Raw genomic sequence first — 24,398 nt, forward strand, 5'->3', positions numbered from 1 at the left:
CAATGTTTTTATTTTCTTTCATCAAAAAATCCTTGTTTTGAAAGTGTCAGTGAACCAAACAGTGTGCTGGGTGATGTATTTAATTTGCAGTCTGATACAAGCTCCTCTTTATCTCATTATGGACCAGTGACAAACCGTTCATGGAGCTGGTGCAAGGGCCATAGAGCACACTTGAAACTAAGTGTCTTTAATCTTAACAGATAATTTTACAGAGAAAAATGTGTGAAGCCCAGAGGAGTTGAATGACTTCCTGAATCTTTACACCTAGTGTATGATAGAAACAAACAAAAAGCCCTCCTGGCTCCTGGTCCAAGGTTCATTTTTACCTTATATTAATTCAGGTTTTTCTCCTGGTGAGGTTTGGGGTTATAGTTCTTACTCATATACAGGTGTGCTTGAGTAAAAAGTAAGCTTAAGATAATGTCTTAGGGGCCTCCCTGGTGGCGCAAGGGGTTAAGCACAGCACTGTAAAGTTAGGCACAGCCTCTGCAGCACTAGACCAGAGAGCTACCCCACATAGCCCAGCTGACCTCTCCTGCCTCGCCCACTGCTCCCCTCAGCAGTGTGTTTCAGTCAGTCTGCCTGTTCTGTTCCTTGCTCTGCCTCTGGTGAATCCTATCACCTGTCCTCTCACCCAAGCTCACTTTGTTAACACTTTGGTGAATGTTTTTTAGCTCTCTCTCTACATATGTATAATATATACATTATACATTAAAAACTTAATAAATGTGATGGGTTTTTGTATTATAATTTAAAGAAAAATAATGGTTTAAAGAACTTTATGTGAAAAAGTCACCTGGCTTTCTATGAAAATATATTTTTGAGTATATGTTGCGTTAAGTTATGGGGAGTCCGTAAGAATATATCGCTGCTGGCTTCATATGTCAGGGAAAACTTCCCTTAGAAGATTTGATCTCTAACTTGAGCTCTGAAGTAAAAGCATGGTATTTATATATATATATATATATATGTATCTGTTTTCTCCCCCATAGGTATTTGATTCCAAATGCAGGAGATGCAACCAAAGCCATAAAACAACAGATCATGAAAGTTTTGGATGCTTTGGAAAGTTAATATAAAAGAAAATTATTTTAAAAGTAATTAAGGCAAAGCAGTAAAATGGACATATTTTCCTGAATACTAACTGGAGACCTTTTATTTGCTCATGGGTGTGCTTGAGTAGCAGGTCTAAGAAGGTATAAATTATTATAATCACTCTGGACAGTAAAATTTTTTTTAATTTTTTTTGCATTTTTTGGTTTTATAAAATGATTTACTATAAAGGTCAGTTATTAAATAACTTTGAAGTAACTGACTTTGTGCTCTTATGAACTAAGGGTACAGAATGCAGTTCTGTTTTGAAGAGCTGTTTTAAGGGCATAAGCATCACTTTCAGATTTAAAAACAACCATATCCTTATATTTTTGCAATGTCTTCACTGAAACATAGAATTTGTTGAAGAGACCCCTTTGATTGCTACATTAAGTTTTACCCACTCAGCAATATCAGAAACTAAAAAGTATTGCATAGATTAATGATTAGCTTTATGTTTTTAAAAAGTAAAATCTTTTAAATAAAATGGATAAAGATTCCAACTAATTCAGAATGTATCCAACTAATGAAATGATGAACATGAGTTTCTAACTCATCTTTGCACCATGTACTAATAATTAAAACTTTGAGTGCTTTGGATACTAACCATCATAATTGTTCCTAAGGAGTAGTTAAAAGCATTATAATAAGTAGGTAGGCATGAGAGCAAAATGAATATTTTGGGGACTATTGAATTTGTAAAAATGTTACTGGTCTTTATTACAAGTGAAATATTTGACTTAGGATATTTCAAAACAGGTGTTAAGCACACATTAATATATCCAGACCTTAAGATTATGGTCTGTGAGCACATTAATATCCACTTAAATAAAAACCAAATAATTAGCTGTATAAACTACAATTGTTTTTAATCATTATTTTGTGAAAATTCTTTTTCTCCTATTTTTTTGTCTTGTCTTACTGAAGTTCCAGTGATTTGAAACTATTTTTATCCTCTCAAGATGACAATCTGAAAAGTAACCTGCTTCCTTTTGCAGCTTTCTCAGCTTAATTTATTGAGAGGTCTGTATTAGGCACACTTGATAAAAGAAATTTGGGACTACATTTGGGGCCATCGGATGACTTCTTATAAAATTTTATTTGTGAAGCAGCTAATCCTTACTCTCTGCCATGTCCTAAAATGTAATGGATTTTCTCTAAGGGGCTGATAGAAGAAATATTTAGGTATACCTTGTTTACAGCGAGTTATTTTAATTTACTTAATGAAAATCAAGTGAATAAAAGGCAACATAGTTCAAGATATTTTATTCTAATATCTAAATTCTAATATCTAAATAAAAACAGTTTGAGTGGTTGAAGACATTTGCATGAACTTGCACCTGGTGCAGTACTTGTTATTTATGACTCCTTCAGCTGTTGTATTGTGTTTTTCCTTTTCTTAGCATCCCCTTTAGAAAATCTCCTTAAGTCTCCTTTTTTTTCCCCCATCTCAGTTATGGGACTCTTTTTCATAATATTAATGTAAAGATGTTTGTGTTACAGTTTATAAATTACAATTGTAAATAAACCACTACAGTTTGCGCAAACTTTGTGCTTTGTGATGTCTTTCTCTTTCTTCCTTACTTGTAATTGTCTATAGATAACAAAAAATTAGAAAATCAAGTTCTGTCCCATTGGTAGACTTTAGCTGATCAGATTTCAAGTTTGAAGTTATTAGAGTCATAATTATTTCTGCTTATCTAGATGAGGAAGGGAAAGAGGTAATTAAAACTACTGACACTAAATTCTACATGTAGTAAACTGCAACTATGAACTTATTTGAACCTGTTTTTTCATCTGAAATAACACCACAGTTATTGGTCATGAATACTAAATCAGAATACATTTCATTGACTATATTGGCTCATACCCCCTTAACTGGCTCACTAACCACAGAACTAGGATTAACTGTGGGATAGCCACCTCTCATGGAATCCCCAGGATTACAGATAGTGTAACTTTATGAGGTTTCAGTGGTCTCAAGTTATTTTTTGATTGCTGTTTTATTTTCCTCTGTAGTAGCTGTTTAGCAGCTTGTTGTTTAGCTCCATGTATTTGTGTGTTTTTTCTGTTTTCTTGTAATAGTTGATACTAGCTTTATGGCATATTATCAGAAAAAGTAGTCAATATGATTTCAAACTTCATAGTTTCTTTGATGATTGACTTGTGTCCCAACATATGGTCTAGTCTAGATATGCTTCATGTGCATTCGGTAAAAATGAATAAGCAGTGATTTTTAAGTCTTTGTAGTCTATGTGATATGCCCTTTTGGTAATAGAAGGAAGTTTTAAACTTAGATCTTCTAATTTGTAGAAAACTGCATCAGAAATAGAGAAACTTGTGCACATATCTATGTGTATATTTACACACCTACACATCCTCTTCGACTCCCCTGCTTTTGCAAAGGTCTAAACTAAATTCCCAAGTTTGATCTCTTTTTTGTAATTATACACTGTCCTCAGAGCCTCTCAACAACTCTTAGAATTACTGCTCTTTTTTTTTTTAAGGTTTATTTATTTATATATACAAGATATACAGGTCAGAGGTGCGGGACTGCGAGAGAATTCACCAGAGATAGCAGGGAGCAGAACAGGCAGAAGGACCAACGTACACTGCTGAGGGGAGCAGCAGGCGGCAGGAGAGGTCTGTCGTACCATGTGGGTTTCTCCCTGGCTGGCCAGGAATCAAACCCGTGCTGCAGAGGCTACAGACAGCTTCACAGTGCTGCATTCAACCCGCTTCACCACTGGGGAGGCCAGTGAATTACTGCTCTTATTCCATGCAGAATGCACTAATTCTTATTTTCTAATTTTCAGCATTTCATTACTGACTGCTCTTAGTCATTTGCAAATTACCTCATCCCCAAACCCGAACTCATGTTTCCTCATACTAAATTCCCTAATTCTATGGAGGAGTGATAGGGTAAGGTACTGATGAAAGAGACTAGTTATGAGTTGCCCAAAGTAGTGACTCCAAAATGAGTAAAACTTTGCTATGGATGGTGGTCATGGGCAGAAGAGGAGGCAAAAATCAAGTGTTTCAGGAGAGTAAGAAAGACCCTGTCCCTAACCAAAGATGGAAGATAAAGAAAAGTGACTAAGATTTGAGGAGGGAGCCAATAGGGAGCAAGGACAGTTGGGAAATTAGCGTTAAGTAGTGGTGCTTATATGTTTACAAATAAAAAGCTATGAGGAGAAGCTCTTTTCAGAGATAACTTAATTTCAGGTAGCAGAGTTTGAGCTGACGTGAATAGAGGTGGCTTACAGGCAGCTGAGATGTTGAAAATAGTTCCTCTGGGACACTGATGAAATTCTGACCAGTGCCAGCCTGGAAATGGTCCTTAAAGCTGTGAGACATCATTGGTAATACCAGACTTTTAGCTGGCTTAGAGATCCATTTTGTTTAGAAGTTTATTCTCTGTCTAATTTTTAAATGATGAAAGGGAACCTGAAAACACAAAAGCAGAGCTGCTGCAGTTGAGGGCCAAGGAATAGAGTGGTGGGAGGAGGGCTGCAAGACTTACAACTCCTTTTTCCTTCTCTTGGCTCTAAGTCTTTTCATGTTACAGGCGATGAGGTGATGTAGAGGTCCTGGGAGTGATGTGATTTGTCTAGGATTTACATCAAATTAGTGATAGAACCAGAACTAAAATATAATTTGCCCATTATGTTCAAAAAGTTCTAAAGTAAGTGATCAAAATCACAAATTTATTTTTTTATTACTTCTTTGCTAGAAACACCTCCTATCTAAGTCAGCAGCTTTCTTAAATGCAATGTAGGGATCATGGCACTCACAGGCTCTGGTTCTTAAATTGTCCTCTCCTAGATCTCCTATCTCTTCGATGGCTCCTCAGGTTCCACAGGCCTCTTCAGCCTGTGCCTTTCACAGTCCATTTGTGTGTTGTAATCCACATTCAGAGCTTCATCTTAATTTAAAGTGCTAATAACTCCTAAATCTCCAGGTTAGACACCTGAGTTTGAGGTTTATATCCAACTGCCTACTGGTGTCTCCACTGGATGTTCCAATAACATGTACTGCTTTGTTTGGATTCTGTCAGATACAAGTTTATGCCAATAAACTTGTAAAACTAGATAAAATTGGTGCTTTTTAAAAATAGATTGTAAGTGACCAATATGAATCAAGAACCTCAATTGGCTGATAAGCATAGCAGAAATCAAAAGATTATTAAGGATCTTTCTGTCACAAAGCCACGTTCAGGTAGTCTGTTAAACCTCCTTTCTTTCGCCATTGTGTTGTGTGCACTTGACTTTTCCTTGCCATATCTTCTCCAACTTTCAGGATCCAGCAATTCCTGACCAAGAAACAAAAGCAGAATTGTCCCATTTCCCACTTGATACTTACGAAAACTGGTGGTAAAATCAGGTGCAATTCCAAGAGAAGACATTGAAGAAGAATCAAGCTGGGTCTGTAAGGAATCCCATGTGAGATGGCACACATTTATGCTGTTTCAAGATCAGTAGTATCTTACCATATCACACTGAAAACATCACTGTTTTATGGATATGTTTTCTCTTTGTATGCTTCTGCACCTAGTAGACTGGGGTCAGTAATAAATATGTAAGATCCCAATGGGGCTAACCCAATGTTAGTTAAAAATTTTTAAAAAACTACAAAAAACCCATAATTGTTATGTATTCCCCCTCAACTCTTTATTATAAAAGTTTTAAGCTATAAAACTCTTCAGCAGTCTTAGAATAGTACCATGAACAACTATGTATCTTTGTAGATTGAAGAACATTTTGTTACATTTGCTTTATCTTGCTTCATATTTATTTAAGCACATATTTTCTTTTTGCTGGCCACTTTCAAGTCACTAAGACATGGTGACACTTCACCCCTAAGTCAGCATGAAATCTCCACAGAAGGAAGACATTGTCTGGCATAGTCACAATACTATTATACACAATACTATTATACTATAATACACAGAATTCACAAATATACACCTTATATTTCAGTCTCTAGTAATCCCCAAAATGGTTTTATAATGTCCTTTTAAATGGTAGGATCAATTTCAATATAAACTATTACAGTATTCAAGGGACAGGAAACTTACTCATTTTATGATTTTCATCCCCAAACCTGACAAAAGCACAAATACACAAAGCAAATACCAACAATTACAGTTAAATAATCCTGCGAATAAATTTCAGGGTAAGACTGATTTGTTCTTGAGGATACAATAAGAATATTTACTATTTATAAGATTCCTGGAGACTGTGACTTTAAGTGAATGGACCTATAAGTTAAGTAGGTCCTTCAATATCATTTCATTCCATGGTGGCAGAGATTTTATTTTTCTCATCACCATTAAAAGGAAACCACACTGACCTAAACATTATTTGAGGAACTCCTGTATTGTTCGAACCCCCCGTCCCATTATATAGGCGCCTTGCAGTTGAATCCACTGATACTTTGAGTGCTTACACCAACTTGGATAATTCCAACCCAGTCAGCACATAGCCCAAGGCATTTGGTAGCACCTCTGGCCACACAGGTGATCCAGCCAACAAGAGGTGGGATCTTTTTGCCGAACCCGAGAGGCCGGTTAAACCTATCAGCACACCATCCCGTTTTAGGCCGCCCCCTTTCCTCTCGGGGCCTTGGAAGGCATTCCTTTTTCTGGATGTATTGTACTTAGCCGTTTCTCCTAAATTCTTCCTTGGCGCAGAGTGGGGAAGCGATCGAAAGAGCAGGAAAGCGAGCGCCCTCCGGCTTCAGGCCGCGTCCGACCCGGCGGGTGTGGGCGGGGCCCCGGCGCCAGGCCCCGCCCCCTCCTGCGCGCGGCTCTGCCCCGCCCTCCGCGGCGCCCGCAGGTCTCACCGACGTCCGTCACGCCGCGGCGCCCATGGTGCTTCTCGGGAGAGCCATGGCCAGTAAGTGGCGCGGCGGCTGCAGCTCGGGCCTGAGGGGAAGCTTGGGGTGAGGTGTTGGCGGAGGGTCAGGCCGGCCCCCTTCTCGCCTCCGCCCCGAGCCCCCCGCCGTGCGCGTGGCCTTCCTCGACCCGAGTCCGCGGGGCGCGCGCGGCGGGGAGGGGAGGCCGGGGCGGGCCGGGCGCGCTGCCCGGGCGTCGGGTTCCGGGGCCCCGCGGGGCTGCGAGCGCCGCCTCCCTCCCCGGGGCCGCCCCGCGTCGCGTGGGGCTGTGCATCTGGGTGAGTTCGGGGACACCTCCAGCTCACCTGCGTTGAGACTGTTAAGTTTGCATCAAGGCAGGAGAATCCAGCGGGGTTGTTTTCACTCTCTTCACCTCAGATTGATTTTTGGCATCAGCCCTGATGAATTATGCTTTGAACCTGTCACGTGAAAACCAAGCACCTGTTTTGTTTGGTTTGGGCTGTGGTGTAAGAGGTTTGGATAGTTTGTCCACATCGCACCTCCCCCACACGCATTGCAGAATGCCCCCTTGCTGACGTGAGCCTTACGGCATGCCCTAATGCTTTCATATTAGATAGTCCAGGTTACTCAGTCCTGCCCTCAAAAAGCCCCATGGGTGGGTTTCTAGTCTTGTTTGTCCCCACGTTGTGCCATTAAGTAATTTTACAGGCAATGGAGAACTTTGGACTCAGCGTGGAGCTCTGAATTACTATGAATCTTGCCTCAGCCAATAGCTTCCCATGCCATGTCAACAAGTCATTTAATCATTGGACCCTTTGCCTGGCCTTTAAAATGGACATAAACTGCCCCTGAGGAGGTTTTGTGGGGCTCTCTTGAGCCGGTAAGATTTGTGGCTGTGCTCTCTTTTTTATTTACACCCTGAATTTAGTGCAAGTTAGATGGGAATGTGGAAGTTCTTTTACTCACCACCTTCTGGGTGTGACTAGTATCTTTGAAGAGGTAGGGCTCTTTATGACAGAGGCAGATGCACTTGAGAGCTGTGGTTCCTGATGCGATTGAGGGTGGTGTTGATCAGACTCCCCCAGGAGTGTTTTCAGGTTACATTACTACTCCCGGTCTCTCTCCTCAAGCAACTAACAAGATGCCCATCCTGTTTACAGTTCCAATTTTTGGCTTGGAATGTTGTGCCACTTACTCTGTTCACCGAGTGTGCAACTTTTATCCTGCAAGCCTCCTTTACTCATCTACAAAATGTCAGTGATAACCCACAGCTACTTACATGTGTAAAGGACCTGACATGTTCTTTATGTTATTCCCTTCTTGGTTCCTTCACAATTTCTTTCTTTTTTTTTTTTTTACTTTGCTAAGTCCTTCATTTTTAGTGATGTGACTATTAGGGCATCCAGGAGCTACAAAGTTACTATATTTCATTTTATAGCTGAGGTGATGGAGTGACTAGTATCGCATCCTCAGAATCAAGGAACACCCTAGTGTTGCAATTTCCATGATGTAGCCCCTCTGTGGAGTGGGAGATCTGCAGAATGCCAGGCTCTCCCAAGTCTGGTTCAGGACAGCTACTCTCTGAGTGTGGTTGGAGTGCGGTGAGGGAGAGGGGAATCCATTAGAATAATCCTATTGGATTTCATCTTTCCTCCCTCAGAGTCAGAGTCAAAGCCCAGTTTCTAAGCTACAGTGGAAACCTTTAACAGGTCTTTGTGATTTGTGACCACTCAAGCATTTCTTTGCCCCACAGTAATCTTTGCTTTTGCTTTCTATTTTAGTTTCCTTTGTTTTCATAGAGATTCTGGAATTATTTAACAAGCAACATTTGGGATTAAATTTAGCCCTTCTTACTATACTTAAATAAACCAAGAAATGGGACTTTTGAATGTTACTACTTTTAGGGTTATTCTGAGCCAAACAGGCCTTCATCAGGAGCCTTGGTTTTTGATTATGGACTCTTCAGGGATATTTGTACCATTGCAGGAGACACCCAGAGAGAGACGGTGCTCTCATGGAATTTTCAGACTCCAGAGCAGAGGTGTAGTAGCGAAGCTAGAGAGGCCATTATCTGATACTTTTGTCAAGCTTTGGAGGTAATAATGGGCTTTGGATTCTTTAATGGAGCTTTCTGCAGGCCATGAGCAAAAGCTATGTGTCGGTCAGGTGTCCAGGCAAGACACAAGAAACCACACTGAAAATTTTAGATGAAGACTTATTAGCCTATTAAAGGTAAAAGCTGAAGAACCCTAAACAACAAAGGCCATAGCTACTACCTCAAGGAAGGAATAAGCCTAGGAAAGCCCATGAACCTCCTTGCCCCAAGACTGAAAACGTATTATTGGTAAGACTGATTATCATAATTTGTGGGGCCCAGTCCCCAGTGGCAATGTGGAGCCCCTTGTTAAGGATAGCAGTTAAGTACTGTTAACTTTTCCTTCTGCAGTGTCTCTCAAACTGTCATTTTTTGCCACTTAATGTTGTGTTCCTTTGTTGCGTAAACTCTCACAGGTGCCCATTGCCCCTGCCCTATAATGAGACAGAAGCTGGTGGTGCAGCCCACCAGCTGCCAGGCTCCCCATCCTGTCAACAACTGGACCAATTCAGTGTGTCCCAGCTGGTGATGGGGAAGTTGAGACAGGCATCTCCCCTTCTCATGGGCCCACTTGCCCCATTTGTGGTGGGTGCAGGGTAAGGTAAAAAAATTATCAGGCTTTTCTGCCCTCCAGCTGTTAGGATTAATGATGGATCCCTGTGGTCCTGATATGCATGCCTGATGGTGGGCACCTGGAGTAGGGTGTGGGCATATGTAAGTGGGTACACCTGGGCTGAGAGACTGAGCTAATAAGGGCAACATCATGGGGATGCCAGCAGAACTACAGAACAGAACGGAACAGCGGAGCAGAGAAGTAAAGGCCAGGAGAGAATGTCGGAGAGTCCAGAAAAGAGTGAAGATTTGCTGGGGGCCTCCCGGCACCCCTGCCAGCCGTGTACTTGCTAAATTCCAATAAAAGCCTGCAAAAGCCACCAAGGGCTCCAGGACTCCTCCTTTACCCCGTCTGTTCGGATCATACAGAACCTGCCCAGTGGTCTTCCTGCCACTACAGTGGATGAATGACTTCTGAAGGATTTTACCTTCTGTGCTGGGGCTCAGGGCATCTGTGCCGTACCTGTACCTGGGGTAGGCAGGAGGCTCAAGATCAAATAGTAAGAGATGTAAGATCAGTCTTCTTATTTCAAGCCATGTTCTCATTTGTAAGTAAGAAGCTAATTCTGCTTACTTCATTTCAGATTCTTGTGCCTGGCATGAGATTTTGCCCAGAGATGTTGATTTATCTCAGGGTTTCTTAACCTCAACATTCTTGACATGTTGAACTGGATAATTCTGTTGTGAGGGGCTGAGTAAGCATCGTAGGATGTTCAACAGCATCCTTAGCCTCTACCCATTAGATACCAGTAGCATCACCCCCATTGTGACTATCAAAAATGTCTCCAGACATTACAAGATGTCCTGGGGGACAAAAAAGCCCTGTGGCATTTTTGATTCAGTTGTCAAATTTCTGACAGTTGTTTTCTTTTATATTCTTCAGGTTTCCGCTTGGCCCTCATCCAGCTTCAGGTTTCTTCCATCAAATCAGATAACCTCATTCGAGCTTGTGGCCTCGTCAGGGAGGCAGCAAAGCAAGGAGCCAAAGTAGTTTCTCTGCCGGTAAGTTATTTGTTTTTTAGTGTCAGTTTGCATCTTTTATTTATTTTTTTAAAGATTATTTTTTAAAAGTATTTTTTTAAATTTTATATATTTTTTACATCATTTTTCATTTTTGCCAGTAGGTTTTTTTTCTTTTTTTCTTTTTTTTTTTTTGTGGGACCCTTGCCGGCGGCTGGGGAACAAACCGGCGCTGCAGAGGCTGCAGGTAGCCTTGCAACCCAGCGCTCAACCACTGCGCCACCAGGGGAGGCCCTTTGCCAGTAGGTTGGAAGGTAGTCACCCAATTCTGGACATGTTGACCCAGCACAGTAACGTCTGCTAGCTTTGGTTGTCCTTTTCTGTCCTGGGGTCCTGCAGGGTTTGTAGCACTAATATTGTTTGAAGCACTAATATTCTAACTTTTTTTTTTAATTGTTGAAAACTGGAGATGGCTAGAGACTTTTAGGAAGCCTGTTGTACCATAAAGCCAGTAGAACTCTGGGTCACTTTTCTAGGTGATTTTAAAACAAAACCAGCTGTTTTGACGATCAAAACCTTTGTTAGCAAGTACATGGTTAGCCCTAGGTGAGGGTCCTGCAAGCATAAGGACGTGCATCTACTGGTATCATCTGGCAAAAGTCTGTTAAAGATCAGTGGGGGAACTATTCCAGGTAGTCGCCTTCTCCATGCTTCTCCCCTCACCCTCACTGCTATGGCAAGTGGCAGTTCTTTGCAAACCCTACTTAGAGTGGAGAAATTTCAGTGCTACCTTGTATTTTAGTTTCCAGGCCATCATAAATACATCTGCTGAATAGGAATAATTAACCAGGGAGTTTGAGATCTTGGCGATAATGCAATTCTCCTTAGGACTCCAGTCATGGGTTTCATCAGTACATGGTCTCCAGTTGGTTTCTGTTGCCAGAGGTCAGAGTCTAAAGTACTTGAATTCTGTGCCCCTCTGTCTATCCCTTGTCTGTGCAAGCTGATGATGCTCAGGCTTGAGTGTCATAGCACAGTGTCTGCTTGTAGCGGCAGGAAGGGCACAGAGCAGGATTTCTATGATTCAAGCAGATGGGTGAAGAAGGTCTGGGTGGCTTTTTCAGGCTTTTATTGTGTTTATCAGGTACACAGCTGGTAGGCCTCCCCGCCCCCAGCAAGTCTTAACTCTTCCTGGGCTCTCCAGCGTTTTCTCATGGCCTCTGCTTCTCTGTTCTCTCGATCCCTTTTGCTCTTCTGGCATCCCCATGATGCCACCCTCATAAGCCTAGATTCAGCCCAGTTGTACCCACCTACATATGCTCACACCCTACTCCAGGTGCCCTCCATCAGGCATGCATTCAGGACTGCAGGGATCCCTCATCAGTCCTAATGGTGGGAGAGCAGAAAGCCTGACCATTATTTAGTTACCCTACACTGCTACATAGGCCATCTCAGTGGTTACAAAACAAGCGAGTTAGAGTTGAAGTCCAGTAATTTTGTTTCCTTAACAAATCACCAGGCTGTTGAGGAATGAGATTTTATAGCGTCAGAATGCATGCTGAAAGGAAACCGAGAAACCTCATTTTACAACGAGGACATGTCTTAATTTCTTAGGCTTGAAAGTGGTCAACATTGGGGAAAAAATAAAATATCTTAACTTCTGTGGCCTTCAAAGCTTCTGTGTTTTTCCAAGTTCAGGTGTTACTGCTTTACATAGTTAAATGAATAATTTGATCCCATGGATTCATCCAAACAGGCAAAGTCCTGTAAGTAAGCTCAGGTCTGGTGGAGCCTGCGTGCCCAAGGTTGGAGTTTTGTTCTCTTGCAGACTAGAGGCAGATAGATGCAGGTCCAGCCGCTGCTTGGGTGCCCAGGATCTGGGTTGGCTAACTTGACCTGTCTGCTCTAGCCCCCGGGCTCAGTTGCTGAGTCCTGTCTGTGGTCACAGGCAGTTTTTAGTTGGTGGTATCAGTGTTTTTCTTATCAGCTGTTTTACCCCTTTGAGACAGAGCTGGAAAAAGCAACCATGTCTTGCAGCAGAATTTTAAAATGGGCTGGGTATTTTGATGTTTTTTCCTCCCTCTTTTCTGCCAACATTGTTTTAGGAATGCTTTAATTCTCCATATGGCACGACATATTTTCCTGAATATGCAGAGAAAATTCCTGGTGAATCTACACAGAAGCTTTCTGAAGTAGCAAAGGAATGCAACATATATCTCATTGGAGGTAACTTCCTACTCTCAAGGTATAACGGCCTAAACTAAATATTGAAACATCTGAATAATTTTTGTTGTTACATACGAAGTGTGTACTGCTTTTTAACCATTGAAAAAAATGAGGTAGATTTGTCTGCAGTAATGTGGAAAGATCTTTTAGGCCCCGTTAACTGGAAAAAAAAAATAAGTTCAAAGTGATACTCCTATTCAGCACCAAGAAAGCTATGTATTTTTAGATGCAGTTATATATGTAAAGACATAGTAAATATTATAGGGCACATGCCAAGCTAATAGTGATTTTTTTTTTCCCCCTACAGAAGTGTGGGAGTATAGGAGCAGGTAGAACTGTGGAAAGAAAAACCATATCTGAGTGTCTTTCATTATACTAATACAGAGTTACAGAAAATTTTTTTCATAAAGCAGGCACATGCATAAAGATAGCTTTATATGTCTTTTTTTTTTTTTTTTTTTTAGAAGAGAATTTCTTTTTTTTTTTTAGATTTATTTATTTATTTATTTATTTATACAAGCACTGGGTACAGTCAGAAGCGCGGGAGGGTGAGAGAATTCACCAGAGCCAGAGCAGGGAGCAGAGCAGGCAGAAGGACTGAAGTACACTGCTGAGGGGAGCAGCGGGCGGCAGGAGAGGTCTGCACGCCATGTGGGACCCTCCCCCAGTGACCAGGGATCGAACCAGCACTACAGAGGCTGCGGGCAGCTTCGCAACCCAGCACTCAACCGCTGCGCCACCGGGGAGGCCCTAGCTTTATATGTCTTTTTTTTTTTTTTTTTTAAGATTTATTTATTTATACAAGCACTGGGTACAGTCAGAAGTGTGGGAGGGTGAGAGAATTCACCAGAGCCAGAGCGGAGAACAGAACAGACAGACTGATGAAGTACACTGCTGAGGGGAGCAGCGGCTGGCAGGAGAGGTCTGCATGCCATGTGGGACCGTAGCCTGGTGGCTGGGGATTAAACCGGCGCTGCAGAGGCTGCGGGCAGCTTTGCAACCCTGTGCTCAACCACTGCGCCACCAGGGAGGCCCAGCTTTATATGGTTTTGAAATGAATTTTAGAATGTTCTATTAGCTTAAAAAAATCTAGCAAACAGAATTACTTCTATATTGTGCCACATTAAGACTTAGAAATAAGTAAGAGGTAGAGAAAAGGAGAAGCAAGAAAACTTCTTGGAACCACCCTCTGTGATGGAGAGATTTGTAGCTTATATTGCCATCTTGAGGCCTTTTTGAATAAGGTTCTGTTGCAGGACCTGGGGAATTTAAATTGAACAACAACGAGTTATCCATGTTGCTCAAGATCAAAGCTGAATGTAGAAATCATTTGGTTGTTTTTAGAACCTGTCTTTGACATCTGACCTAATTATATTTCGTCTTCACTCTGGAATGTGAAAGATTGTAGTCAAGAAGAATAATGATTAAATAATTAGAAGATAGTAAACTTCATTACCCAAGTGATAATGTATCAAGCCTTCATGAAGTTATCATAAAAGAATGCTTTATTCAGAATGTTTTCTGTGCCTGAATGTTTCTCTTCTCAATGAAAGGTTCCATTCCTGAAGAGGATGCTGGAAAATTATATAACACTTGTGCAGTTTTTGGGCCTGATGGAACTTTACTGGTAAAGCACAGAAAGGTAAGTAGGGAATGTGGTATGTCTCATTGCCTCTTGAGAATTTGCTGTGCTGTCCCTTACTCCCTTAGTCGTATTACACACAGGTGACAGTTGAGTAGGTAACACAAGTTGTTCTTAGTTGTTGGGGGTCTTTTCTGTTGATTGTCTTTTCTTTGGAGTTTGTACCAGATTTTCCTATTTGTGTTTGTGTCTAGGATTGTGTTTTGGATTACATATTAGATTATATATTGTTGAGATTCTAACTTATATTCTTCTGAAAAGCATTGAATTTTTTTTTTTTAACAGGTTGTTTTCTTGGCTGTCCAAACCATATATCCTTAGTCAGTAACTTTAGCTATTCTGTTTTATCTGAAGTTGTTTAGCTGGGCTGCTTGGAGTCTGCCTCAGCCACCTTTTAATTCAGTGGTTAGACAGAGTTGGGCAGTTCTTTATATGTGTAATTTAGGGTTCTTCCTCTTTGGCTTTCTTCTATTCAGGATTCCCCCATCACTTTCAAGTTGCTTTGGAGTTCTTGTTCTTATCTGCTAGTTCTGCAAGCTGGTATGATTATGGATGACTTTCAGTACCATGCATAGCAGCAACTGGACTTTGATTCAGGAAAAAAGCTGTAAATAAATAGGAAACTCCCCTAGTGTTATTCCCATCTTCCAAGTTTTGACTTCCCTTCAGTTTTTGCCTGATTTAGCCATTCCCTCTTTAAGGAATTGTGCTTCTAATCTTGTCCAGCATTCATAGTTATCCATTACAAATCTGGTCTGATAGAAGCTACTTGGCACATTGCTGGAAGAAGAGCTAGCACTGGGCTTCATAACCCAACTCTTTCAAGTGTGGAGTTTTCCAGTTCATAAATATGATAAGTTTATTTAGATTCTCTTTAACTTCTCTCATATTATTTTTACGGTTTTTTGAATATAGTCATACAATTACCATATTCCTAAATGGTGGTTTTTGATGCCCTTTCTGTTTCTTGCTAGTATAAAGTATACCACAATCATTTAACTATATTTATCTTATATATAACAATCTTGCTAAACTCATTAATTCTAAAAATTTATAGATTTTCTTTGGAGTTTTTAGGCACTCAGTTATATTATCTGAAACTAATGCAGATTTATTTTTTCTTTTTGATCCTTACACTTTTCATTTCTTTCTTTTACCTAGTTGCTTTGGCTAGGACCTCTGGTACCATGGTGAATAGCACATATTCTTGTGCTGTTCCTGATATCAGAAGGAAGGCTTTCAGAATTTCACTGTTAGGTACAATGTTTGTTTAGATGTTTTTGCAAATAGTCTTTATCAAATTAAAAGACTTTCCTACCTAGAAGAATTTCCCTCTTGTTTTTACAAATAAAAATGGATGTAGAAGTTTATGAAATGCTTTTTATGCATCTCTGAAGATGATCAAATTTTCTTAGTGTGGTAAATTGCACTGATTGATTTTCTAATGTTAAGTCACATTTATGTTCCTTGAATAAATCCAATTTGCAAGTGATATGTTATTTTTTTCATATATTGCTGCTTTTGTTTTGTAAGATCTTTTACCTATTTTTAATCACCTGCTTTCTACCTTTCCTGCCAATGTGTCAGCTTGAATGTGATTCTGAGAAGTCTTCCTTTAGCATTTCATTGAGTATATTGAGAAAAACATCCTACCTATGAGGTACCTGGACATTGATTTGCATACCACCTAGAATAGAAGGGTCATAAAACCCACATCTTAATTTTTTTCAGTTTCCTGCTTTAGAATTCATTTTAATAAGATGCTAGCTTGTGGGATAGGTTGTGGACAGGTTGAGGGTGCTGGTTGTTCCATTGAGCCTAGAGCACCTCCGTATCTGGCCTTGGAAAATTGTCTATTACTAATGCATGAACCCTTCTGGAAAACAGGTAAGCAAATCAATTTTTTTTTGTGTGTGTGTGTGATGCAGATCCATCTGTTTGACATTGATGTTCCTGGGAAAATTACATTTCAAGAATCTAAAACACTGAGCCCTGGTGATAGTTTCTCCACATTTAATACACGTATGTACCAGATAAATTCACCTCTTTTAGAAAAGTATCAGGCATTCTTTTGTTTTCCTCTTATATTTTTCCTTCATTCGTCACCTAACCTGACTGAAAAGCCAGTGGTGAGAAAGGTAAAGAATGGTCTGAGATGTGGAAAGGGTGGGCTGAGTGGAGAACTAGGGCATGGCATGATTTTGCTCTTTAGTTTAGTGACAGCCTCTTATTAGTATGATAGTTTCCCGAGAGTACCTGTTAAACTGTGACTAAACACCTCCCACTTAGATAATAAGAATTCAGGGCCTCCCTGGTGGCTCAGGCGGTTGAGCGCAGTGAAGCTGTCCGCAGCCTCTGCAGTGCCAGCTTGATCCCCGCTGGCCGCAGAGATACCCACATGGCACAGCAGACCTCTTCTGACTCGCCCACTGCTCCCCTCAGCAGTGTATTTCATCAGCCTGCCTGTTCTGTTCCCTGCTCTGTCTCTGGTGAATACTGTCACCCTCCCGCACATCTGTCCTATACCCCGGTTCTTGTATAAATAAATAAATCTTCAAAAAAAAAAAGATAAGAATTCAATTAGAATGAATTTTTCATTTCTGCTGATGTAAATGATATATTTATGAGGTGAAACATAAATAAGCTTTTAAATTGTCTCCATCCATATGTTAGTGTATCCCTGTCGGTGTTTTGTGATTGTTAAATCAGGGAGGTTCTGCCCGGCCACACCATACAGCAGATGGTTAACTTTTCACTTGTGCATTTTCTGTTGCTACAACAGCTTACTGCAAAGTGGGCCTGGGCATCTGCTACGACATTCGCTTTGCAGAACTTGCACAAATCTATGCACAGAGAGGTGAGCACTGCCCTTGTGTTGTATAAGTGCTTGGTGGTTGGGTTCTGAGTTGGTCATAGTGGGGTAGAGAAGAACTGGAAGAAAGGATTCAATCTCTCCACCCCCATCTAGCTGCTTAGACTTTGACTGTGTATTGGCTGTCTGGTTTTTCAGGGGTTGGTTTCAGCAGGAGCTATGTTCCTAAATGTCTGCTCTATCCCTCAAGGCCTTCCTGATACAGTGTTGGGAAAGTCATTTTAGGCCCACTAAAACTGAAGACATGGTCTATCCCTAAGGCCTCCACCATCCATAGTCCTAGAGGTTGGGTACAGTGCAAATGTAGCCAGGGACATTTTGGTCTAGAGAAGTCTTGAGCTACTATTTCAGGCTTCTGAAGAGCCACGTCAGAAAATCTGTGTTCTGATTCCAGATCTTCAGCTTAAGTGGCACTTTGGTTGAAACATTTAATCTCTCATGCAGTGTATATCTCAGTTTTCTTATAATGTAAGAGGATCAAGGAGAGAGAACTTGTAAAGCCCCTCATGTGGTGCTTAGCAACTATTATCATCCCTATTGCTGAAGCTACTTCTGATTTTTATTTGATTTTTACTTAAAGTGTATGCAAATGGCTTCACTGTCCCCTCAGCAAAAGGTGGGGTGGGCATGAGCCCTGGGTCAGCAATCTCTGCTAGTATTGGAGAACCTGTTCTGCTCCAGGTCAGCTTAAGAACATCACAAAACTTGGTTCTTGACCATGTGGAGCTGACTACATGGTGCTGAAATTTTGAATGCTAGTATTGCACTTTTTAAAAGTGAAGCCATGTATTGTGATTTTGGTCACTAAGTCTTGTGTGTCTATATGTATTTCAAATGTGTTTTTAAAGGAATTCAGAGTCATAACATAATGCTGTTGACATACTGACTTGGCTGACATCTTTTTATGCTTGGGAAAGTTTGGTCCCCACTAGCTAAGGAACAATGGGAGGGTGATGTATGGCTGGGTATTCACTGTATCTACTCTATGGCCTTTCTCTCCGTAAGACTGCCAGCTACTGGTATATCCTGGAGCCTTTAATATGACCACTGGACCAGCCCACTGGGAGTTGCTTCAGCGAGGCCGGTAAGAAAGCACCTCAAACCTGTCTTCAAGCATTTCAGTGTTTCTTCATGGCAGAATTTCCAATTTGTTGGCAGTACCAATATTTCTGACATGCCCCTGACTCAGAGTGCGCTGGCATTAAAATTGATTAGGAAAAGATGAATCCCCCAGCTGACTCTATGCTGTTTAGATTGTGTTTCTTACCCTACCCCATCCTCCACATCATCCTGTCTGGAGGTGATCTGCCAAAAAACTCATTATAATCCGTTGTTCTTCTAGTCTATAAACCCTGGGCATTGCATAGGAATCTTTGGCTTGTCATAGTTGCTGTTTTCTTAGTTCCCTAAGACTGAGGAGTGGTGAAGGCAGCGATGAATGTAACATGGAAGGAAAAAAGAGTGTGACTGTGTGTGTGACTGTGTGTGTGTGTGTGTGTGTAAAATGCTCTGCAAACCCTGAAATGCTCATCAGAGATCATGGTTTTCTTCATTAAATCTTTTTTAATTGAGGTATAACATACTTACAAAGAAGCATGCTAGTTTTAAGTCTGAGGTCAGTGACGTTTTAGATATGCATTTACTTAACAACCGAAATCAACATATAGAAAAATTTCTGCTTCTTAGAAGCTACCTTTTTCCTCTTTGCTCTTAGTACTCTCTCTCTCTACCCAGAGGAAGCCATTATTCTCATTTCTAAAGTTGATGGTAATTTTCATTGGAGCAGAAAGTAGGGGTGTTTGGTTGTAAGGTGGAAGATGGGCTAGGGTACATGATATCATTACTATTAATAAATGCAGCCTTTTCAAAAATAAGAGAAAGCTGGGAGGTCCTAGGATGATGTAGCCTGCTTCTTGTTGGGCCCAGAGGGCTCCCTGGTGAGGTGAGGTGGCTTGGTATACCTGGGCTGCCACCTGAAATTCTTATCTGATTTGACATAATGTGACTGCCACTGGCTTGGAAGTGCCGTGCTACCCTGCAAGGTTTATTGCCCCATCGAGGTGAGTCCACTCTCTTTGGCCACTCTGACATGCCTAACCAGAAAACTTCTGCTCCTCTACATGTTACAGGTTGGCTTAGTCCTGGATCTCTCAGCTGTGGCAGTATTGATGTTTTGGATGAGATCATTGTGTTTAGCAGTTTCCCTGTTCTCTATCCACTAGGTGAAATAAAGTATCTAGTCGTGACAGTCAGAAAGTTCTCCAGACAACAGCAAATTCCTCCTGTTGGGCAAAATTGCCCCTAACTGAGAACTGACTTAGGCAATAAGATAGTTTTTGAAGAGTGGGTTCCATGCCTTTGGATGTTGTCTTCCACATATGTCCTTGTTTTAAAAGAGTGGTATGTACTTGAGATAGAAAATGCTGCAGATCTCTAATGTATGATTTGCCTCTTTTCTGTCCTTTGTAGAGCTGTTGATAATCAGGTGTATGTGGCCACAGTATCTCCTGCCCGGGATGACAAAGCTTCCTATGTCGCCTGGGGACACAGCACCGTGGTGTCTCCTTGGTGAGTTTGACTTTGCGGGTTCAGGCTCACTGGGAGCTTAAGAGAGATGGCGCTTGGGCAGGTGGGTTGCTGCTTCCTGAGCAGCCTTGCTCTTCCAGTCCACCCCCAACACCTGCCGGGCCTCTACCTGGAGAAACCTCTGCTTGAAACTATGGAGAAAGAAATTATCTTGCTCTTCTGATTGGCTGCTTGGCCTTAGCCCTCTGCTGAGTTTCTAAGTGATTTTTACTATTAATCAGACATGGATCACATAACAGTGACAGGTGGGTGGATTATTAGAAGAGGCTCCCAAACTCAGCTTTGGATTAAAATTTAAACTGGGTGTAACTCCAAGAGTTACAGGGTGAGGATTTTGCCCCCTGCATAATGATTAAAGTTGGGGGAGGTTGAGTTCAACTGAAGAAACCTATGAACTCGTCCTCTGTGATAGGGCAGAGCATTTTATTGTTCAGTGAAACCAACATGAAAGTCTGGTCACATACACTTAGAGTCATGTTAATTTACTATCTTAGGATCTGTTTTTGTAGAGTTTACGTAGTACTTTCACATACATGGTACCAATTTGAACTCTCAGGGATTTTTTTCCTGTATTAAGCCCAGTTGATAGTGGTGGACTTCAGGATAAAGTAGCCAGAATGGGTGTTTGGATCCAGCACTTTGACTTGAAAACTTAGATATATTCCATACTACTCATGTAGGTTTGTATAATTATATATATACACACATACCCTGATAGGTATTTCTATAATTTCAGGATAAATATATCAGTAACAAGATTGAAAAAGGTTAAATGTCACTATGTGGTCCCTAAAGTTTCTGACTTTAGAGGACCCAAAGCTTAAGGCGTGCGATGGGAAAGCCTTGGAAAATATGACTGGTAGATATTCCTAGTGAGCTTCCTGTATATTAGGATTTGGGGGCATTGGAGGATTAAGTTGGCTTGAAAAATTTCTCAAATTTGATTCAAGTTTCTCTGTCCAGATGTTAGTGATGGCTTTCTGGCCTTCTGAGCACCTCTGCTCCCTCACTAGTTCTAATGAAATCTTACTGATCAAGCTGGCTGCTACTGATATAAAGCAGTTGTGTAAGATTTACCTTATTTCTTCCTTTTTAAAATTCCATCTGTAGGGTTTGGGGATCCTCTGGCTTATAGTGACCTTATTGGGATTGATACCTCAGGTTAACACAGAGAGAGATCTTTGAATGTTAGGACAAATGAGAAAGAAATAGAAAAGGATTCAGTTAAATTGCATCAGTGATGGTGTTTGTAGCTTATATGTGCCAAAAATCTTTTTGTGGCCAACTAGGAAATGGAACCAGTTATTATGTGATCTGCATTCATGGGGGGCCAGGATGGAAATTCCTGTTGATTATAGGTCACTGTATTCTCAGATGGTTTACACTAGAATAGTTACCATTTCCTAGCAGTTTGCAGTTTATAAAACATGCTCCATAATTTTCTCACTAACTTCTTATAGAGCTCTTATTTTTATGTTATAGTTTAGGAAATGGAGATGCCAAATGATTTGCCACAGGGCCAAGAGTTACTTAAAAACTAGAACAGAAAATCACATCCCTGTCTCTTGTTTTAAAGGTTAGATTCCTTCCCCTCTGACCTGAGCAATGGAGAGGAAAGAGATAATGTGAATTTGAGCACACATTTAGTGAATCCACTCATCCTCTCTGAAATTTTTTGCAGGGGGGAGGTCCTCGCCAAAGCTGGCACTGAAGAAACAATCGTATATTCAGACATAGGTAAGATTTCTCTGGCACCATTTAGGTCTCTCGTGTACCCTTTGCCCTGAGACAATCTTCCATATTTGTGAAGTCCATGTCACCTGGAGGGATTCCTTTATCTCTCCTATTCCTACCCTCCCTCCCCAACTTATCACTGGTTCTTTGGCCAAGTCCTGAGGGGGCCTCTAGTTCAGCTTGAGTTTTCTTGGTTTCATTTGAAATGACTCCTGGTGCAGTGCTAGGCCATCTGTGCTCTAAACAAGGCCTGTATTGCTGAATTACTTGCTAAGGAACTGGTGTTTTTTATACTGTTTGGGGGAAGAAATCCCGTTATGATTGATTGATTTAAGCAAAACACAAACATTTATTTGGGGGTTATATTAGGACTACAGCCCAGATGGATCCAAACTGCCCAAGTCAGGAGTTCTTATATGTGCAAAAAAGGTGGACTAATTCACACTCAGATATACTCTATGCAAATGATGTTTTCAGAGAGTGCAATTCTGACTGGTGAATAGTTCTTCAGTGTAAGCTTTGGCTCAATTTCTCAGAAGTAGAGTAGTCTGGATATGGCCAAACATGCTAGGGAGCCTGGATTTGTCTAGGGCTGGGCCCTCAACAGCCTCCAGCTCTATTTTATTTACCCATACTCAAAAGACTCCAAAATGTTATATTTCAAATTTGTTGTCATTTGGCCCTTTTGATTGAAATCTTTCTGCTGGAAAAGCATTGATCATCAATTGGAAAAACTCAAAGTTGCTGGCATAGACTTATCCTAGGAAGCCAGTATCACATTTCATTAATAGTGCACTTTTCTGTTTTTGCAGACCTGAAGAAGTTGGCTGAAATACGCCAACAAATACCAATTTATAATCAGAAGCGCCCAGACCTCTATGCAGTAGAAGCAAAAAAGCCCTAGGGTTTAAGTTCCCAACATGTCACAATGTAGGAAGATATGATTCTACAACATAATCACCTCCCCGTTGAATTCTTTAATGGAGATTTTTTTTTCTTCTTTTTAAAATTTCAGCCTTCCCCCTTTTTGGGAGCTCTCTGTTGAGATGATATGGTTTCAGCATACTGACAGTCTCCACACCATGTTAAATAGTCAGAAGGACTCAGGCTGGCATTGAGCAGGAGGGGGCATAGCTCTAAACCTCTGCACTTAAGTTGCCTCGAGAAGTTGGTCAAGTAGCAGGTCTTGTCTTGGTATCCTGGTGATTCTTTCACCTAATACAAATATGTTTGTCATGAACTTCTTATCTCATTGCTGGAGTTGGAGTTGCTTGTCTTTCAAGCAGTGTCTTAAAGTTAGCTCTTTGGTCTGTGAGTAGTAGGGGAAGCATGGTAATAGATCCTTGGTGTTTGTGAAAGGAGATGACAACCCCACCCTCATAGCTGACTTGTGTTTTTCAAATTCATCAAAGAGATGATGTTTCAACCCCAGAATCTTCAGGTGTTAGGGGAAGGACTAAGTCAATGAACCATGTAGGGAAATGGCAGTGGGTGGCATTTGGTCAAGGCAACTAAAGTTTGAATCATTGCAAAAGATTTTCTTGATAGGGGTGTCTGAAAGTCTTTCTACTTTTCTCCTTAGAAACACTTTCTAGTTAGATAAAGACAGGTTTTCAGTCTAGTGGTTCTCAGAATCCTTTTGCATAATTAAAAATTAAGAATTCCAATGAGCTTTTGTTTATGTATGTCATAGTTAGTGATGGGCTGGTTAACATTAACAACCAAAAGGAGGGATTAATAAAAAGTACTTTAAGAAATAATGACTGATAATTTTTGATGAAAACTATAAACCCAAGACCTAAGGATGCAAGAATTACAAAGGACCCACAAGCACAAGAAACATGAAGAAAACTAAACATGTAATCAAATTTGGTAAAGGCAGTGATAAAATCTTGAAAGGAAAAAAGAAAAAAAACATTACATAGAAAAACAAAGGATAGGAATACAGTAGAGCAGTCCAAAAAAGATGGTAGCAGAATGAAGATGGGACTCATCTCCAAATACAGTAGAGTAGAATAAAGCCCAAAAATATCCTGAGGGAGAAAATTGGACAACCATAGCACATATCAGAACAATGGTTTGCCAGGAAGGGGTGGGAAAAACTAAGTGATACTAGGGCAGTACAGCCCACATGAGGGAGGGGCTGCTACTGTGCAGAGGCCCCTACAATTGTTGATTCAGGTACAAGCCAGTATTGGGAACTCTTAAGACTTGGCACTGCACTGGGTAAGGGGAGTGTGCACTGCATCCAGCACTCAAAAACAGCCTAGGGTAAAAAACACGAGACTGTAAGAGACACTAAGACCAAGGAGCTGGCCTAAAAGAGGGGATTGCCGCGGACCCCTACCACACCTCTGATACCCATACTTTTTTTAAAAAATATATTTATACAAGCACTGGGTACAGTCAGAAGCGCGGGAGGGTGACAGAATTCACCAGAGCCAGAGCGGGGAGCAGAGCGGGCAGAAGGACCAAAGTACACTGCTGAGGGGAGCAGCGGGTGGCAGGAGAGGTCTGCGCGCCATGTGGGACCCTCCTCCAGTGGCCGAGGAGCAGCCGGGGATCGAACCGATCGAACTGGCGCTGCAGAGGCTGCGGGCAGCTTCGCAACCCAGAGGCCTGATACCCATACTTTCAAGTCTGTCACATGTTGGGCATCTGTCACCTGTGGTTTAGATAAGGTAACACATTTAACTGAAGACTCATCAGGATCTGTGTAAAAA

The 24,398-nt window shown here is 41.2% G+C and overlaps 2 protein-coding genes across 3 annotated transcripts in view; both read left to right on the forward strand.

Annotated features, from left to right (window-relative positions):
* TBC1D23 (TBC1 domain family member 23) overlaps positions 1-1,074 on the forward strand; it is a gene marked incomplete at both ends in the record, with an annotated part of 47,199 nt that extends 46,125 nt beyond the window's left edge. For both annotated transcript variants that reach the window (XM_084231903.1, XM_084231902.1), the window contains one exon: positions 993-1,074. In XM_084231903.1, the coding sequence (XP_084088029.1) occupies positions 993-1,074 (82 nt within the window). The remainder of the gene's footprint in view (positions 1-992) is intronic.
* A 5,887-nt stretch (positions 1,075-6,961) lies between these two features.
* NIT2 (nitrilase family member 2) lies at positions 6,962-22,579 on the forward strand (the record flags this gene model as incomplete). Its single annotated transcript, XM_084231187.1, has 10 exons — positions 6,962-6,989; positions 10,539-10,657; positions 12,721-12,841; positions 14,395-14,483; positions 16,412-16,505; positions 17,266-17,340; positions 18,361-18,439; positions 19,825-19,923; positions 21,623-21,678; positions 22,488-22,579. The coding sequence occupies 10 exons, from the start codon at positions 6,962-6,964 to the stop codon at positions 22,577-22,579; spliced, it is 852 nt and encodes a 283-aa protein (XP_084087313.1).
* Positions 22,580-24,398: the final 1,819 nt, after the last annotated feature.

Source organism: Talpa europaea (assembly GCF_964194135.1).
Source record: "Talpa europaea genome assembly, chromosome: 4".
NCBI classification, from domain to species: Eukaryota; Metazoa; Chordata; class Mammalia; order Eulipotyphla; family Talpidae; genus Talpa; species Talpa europaea.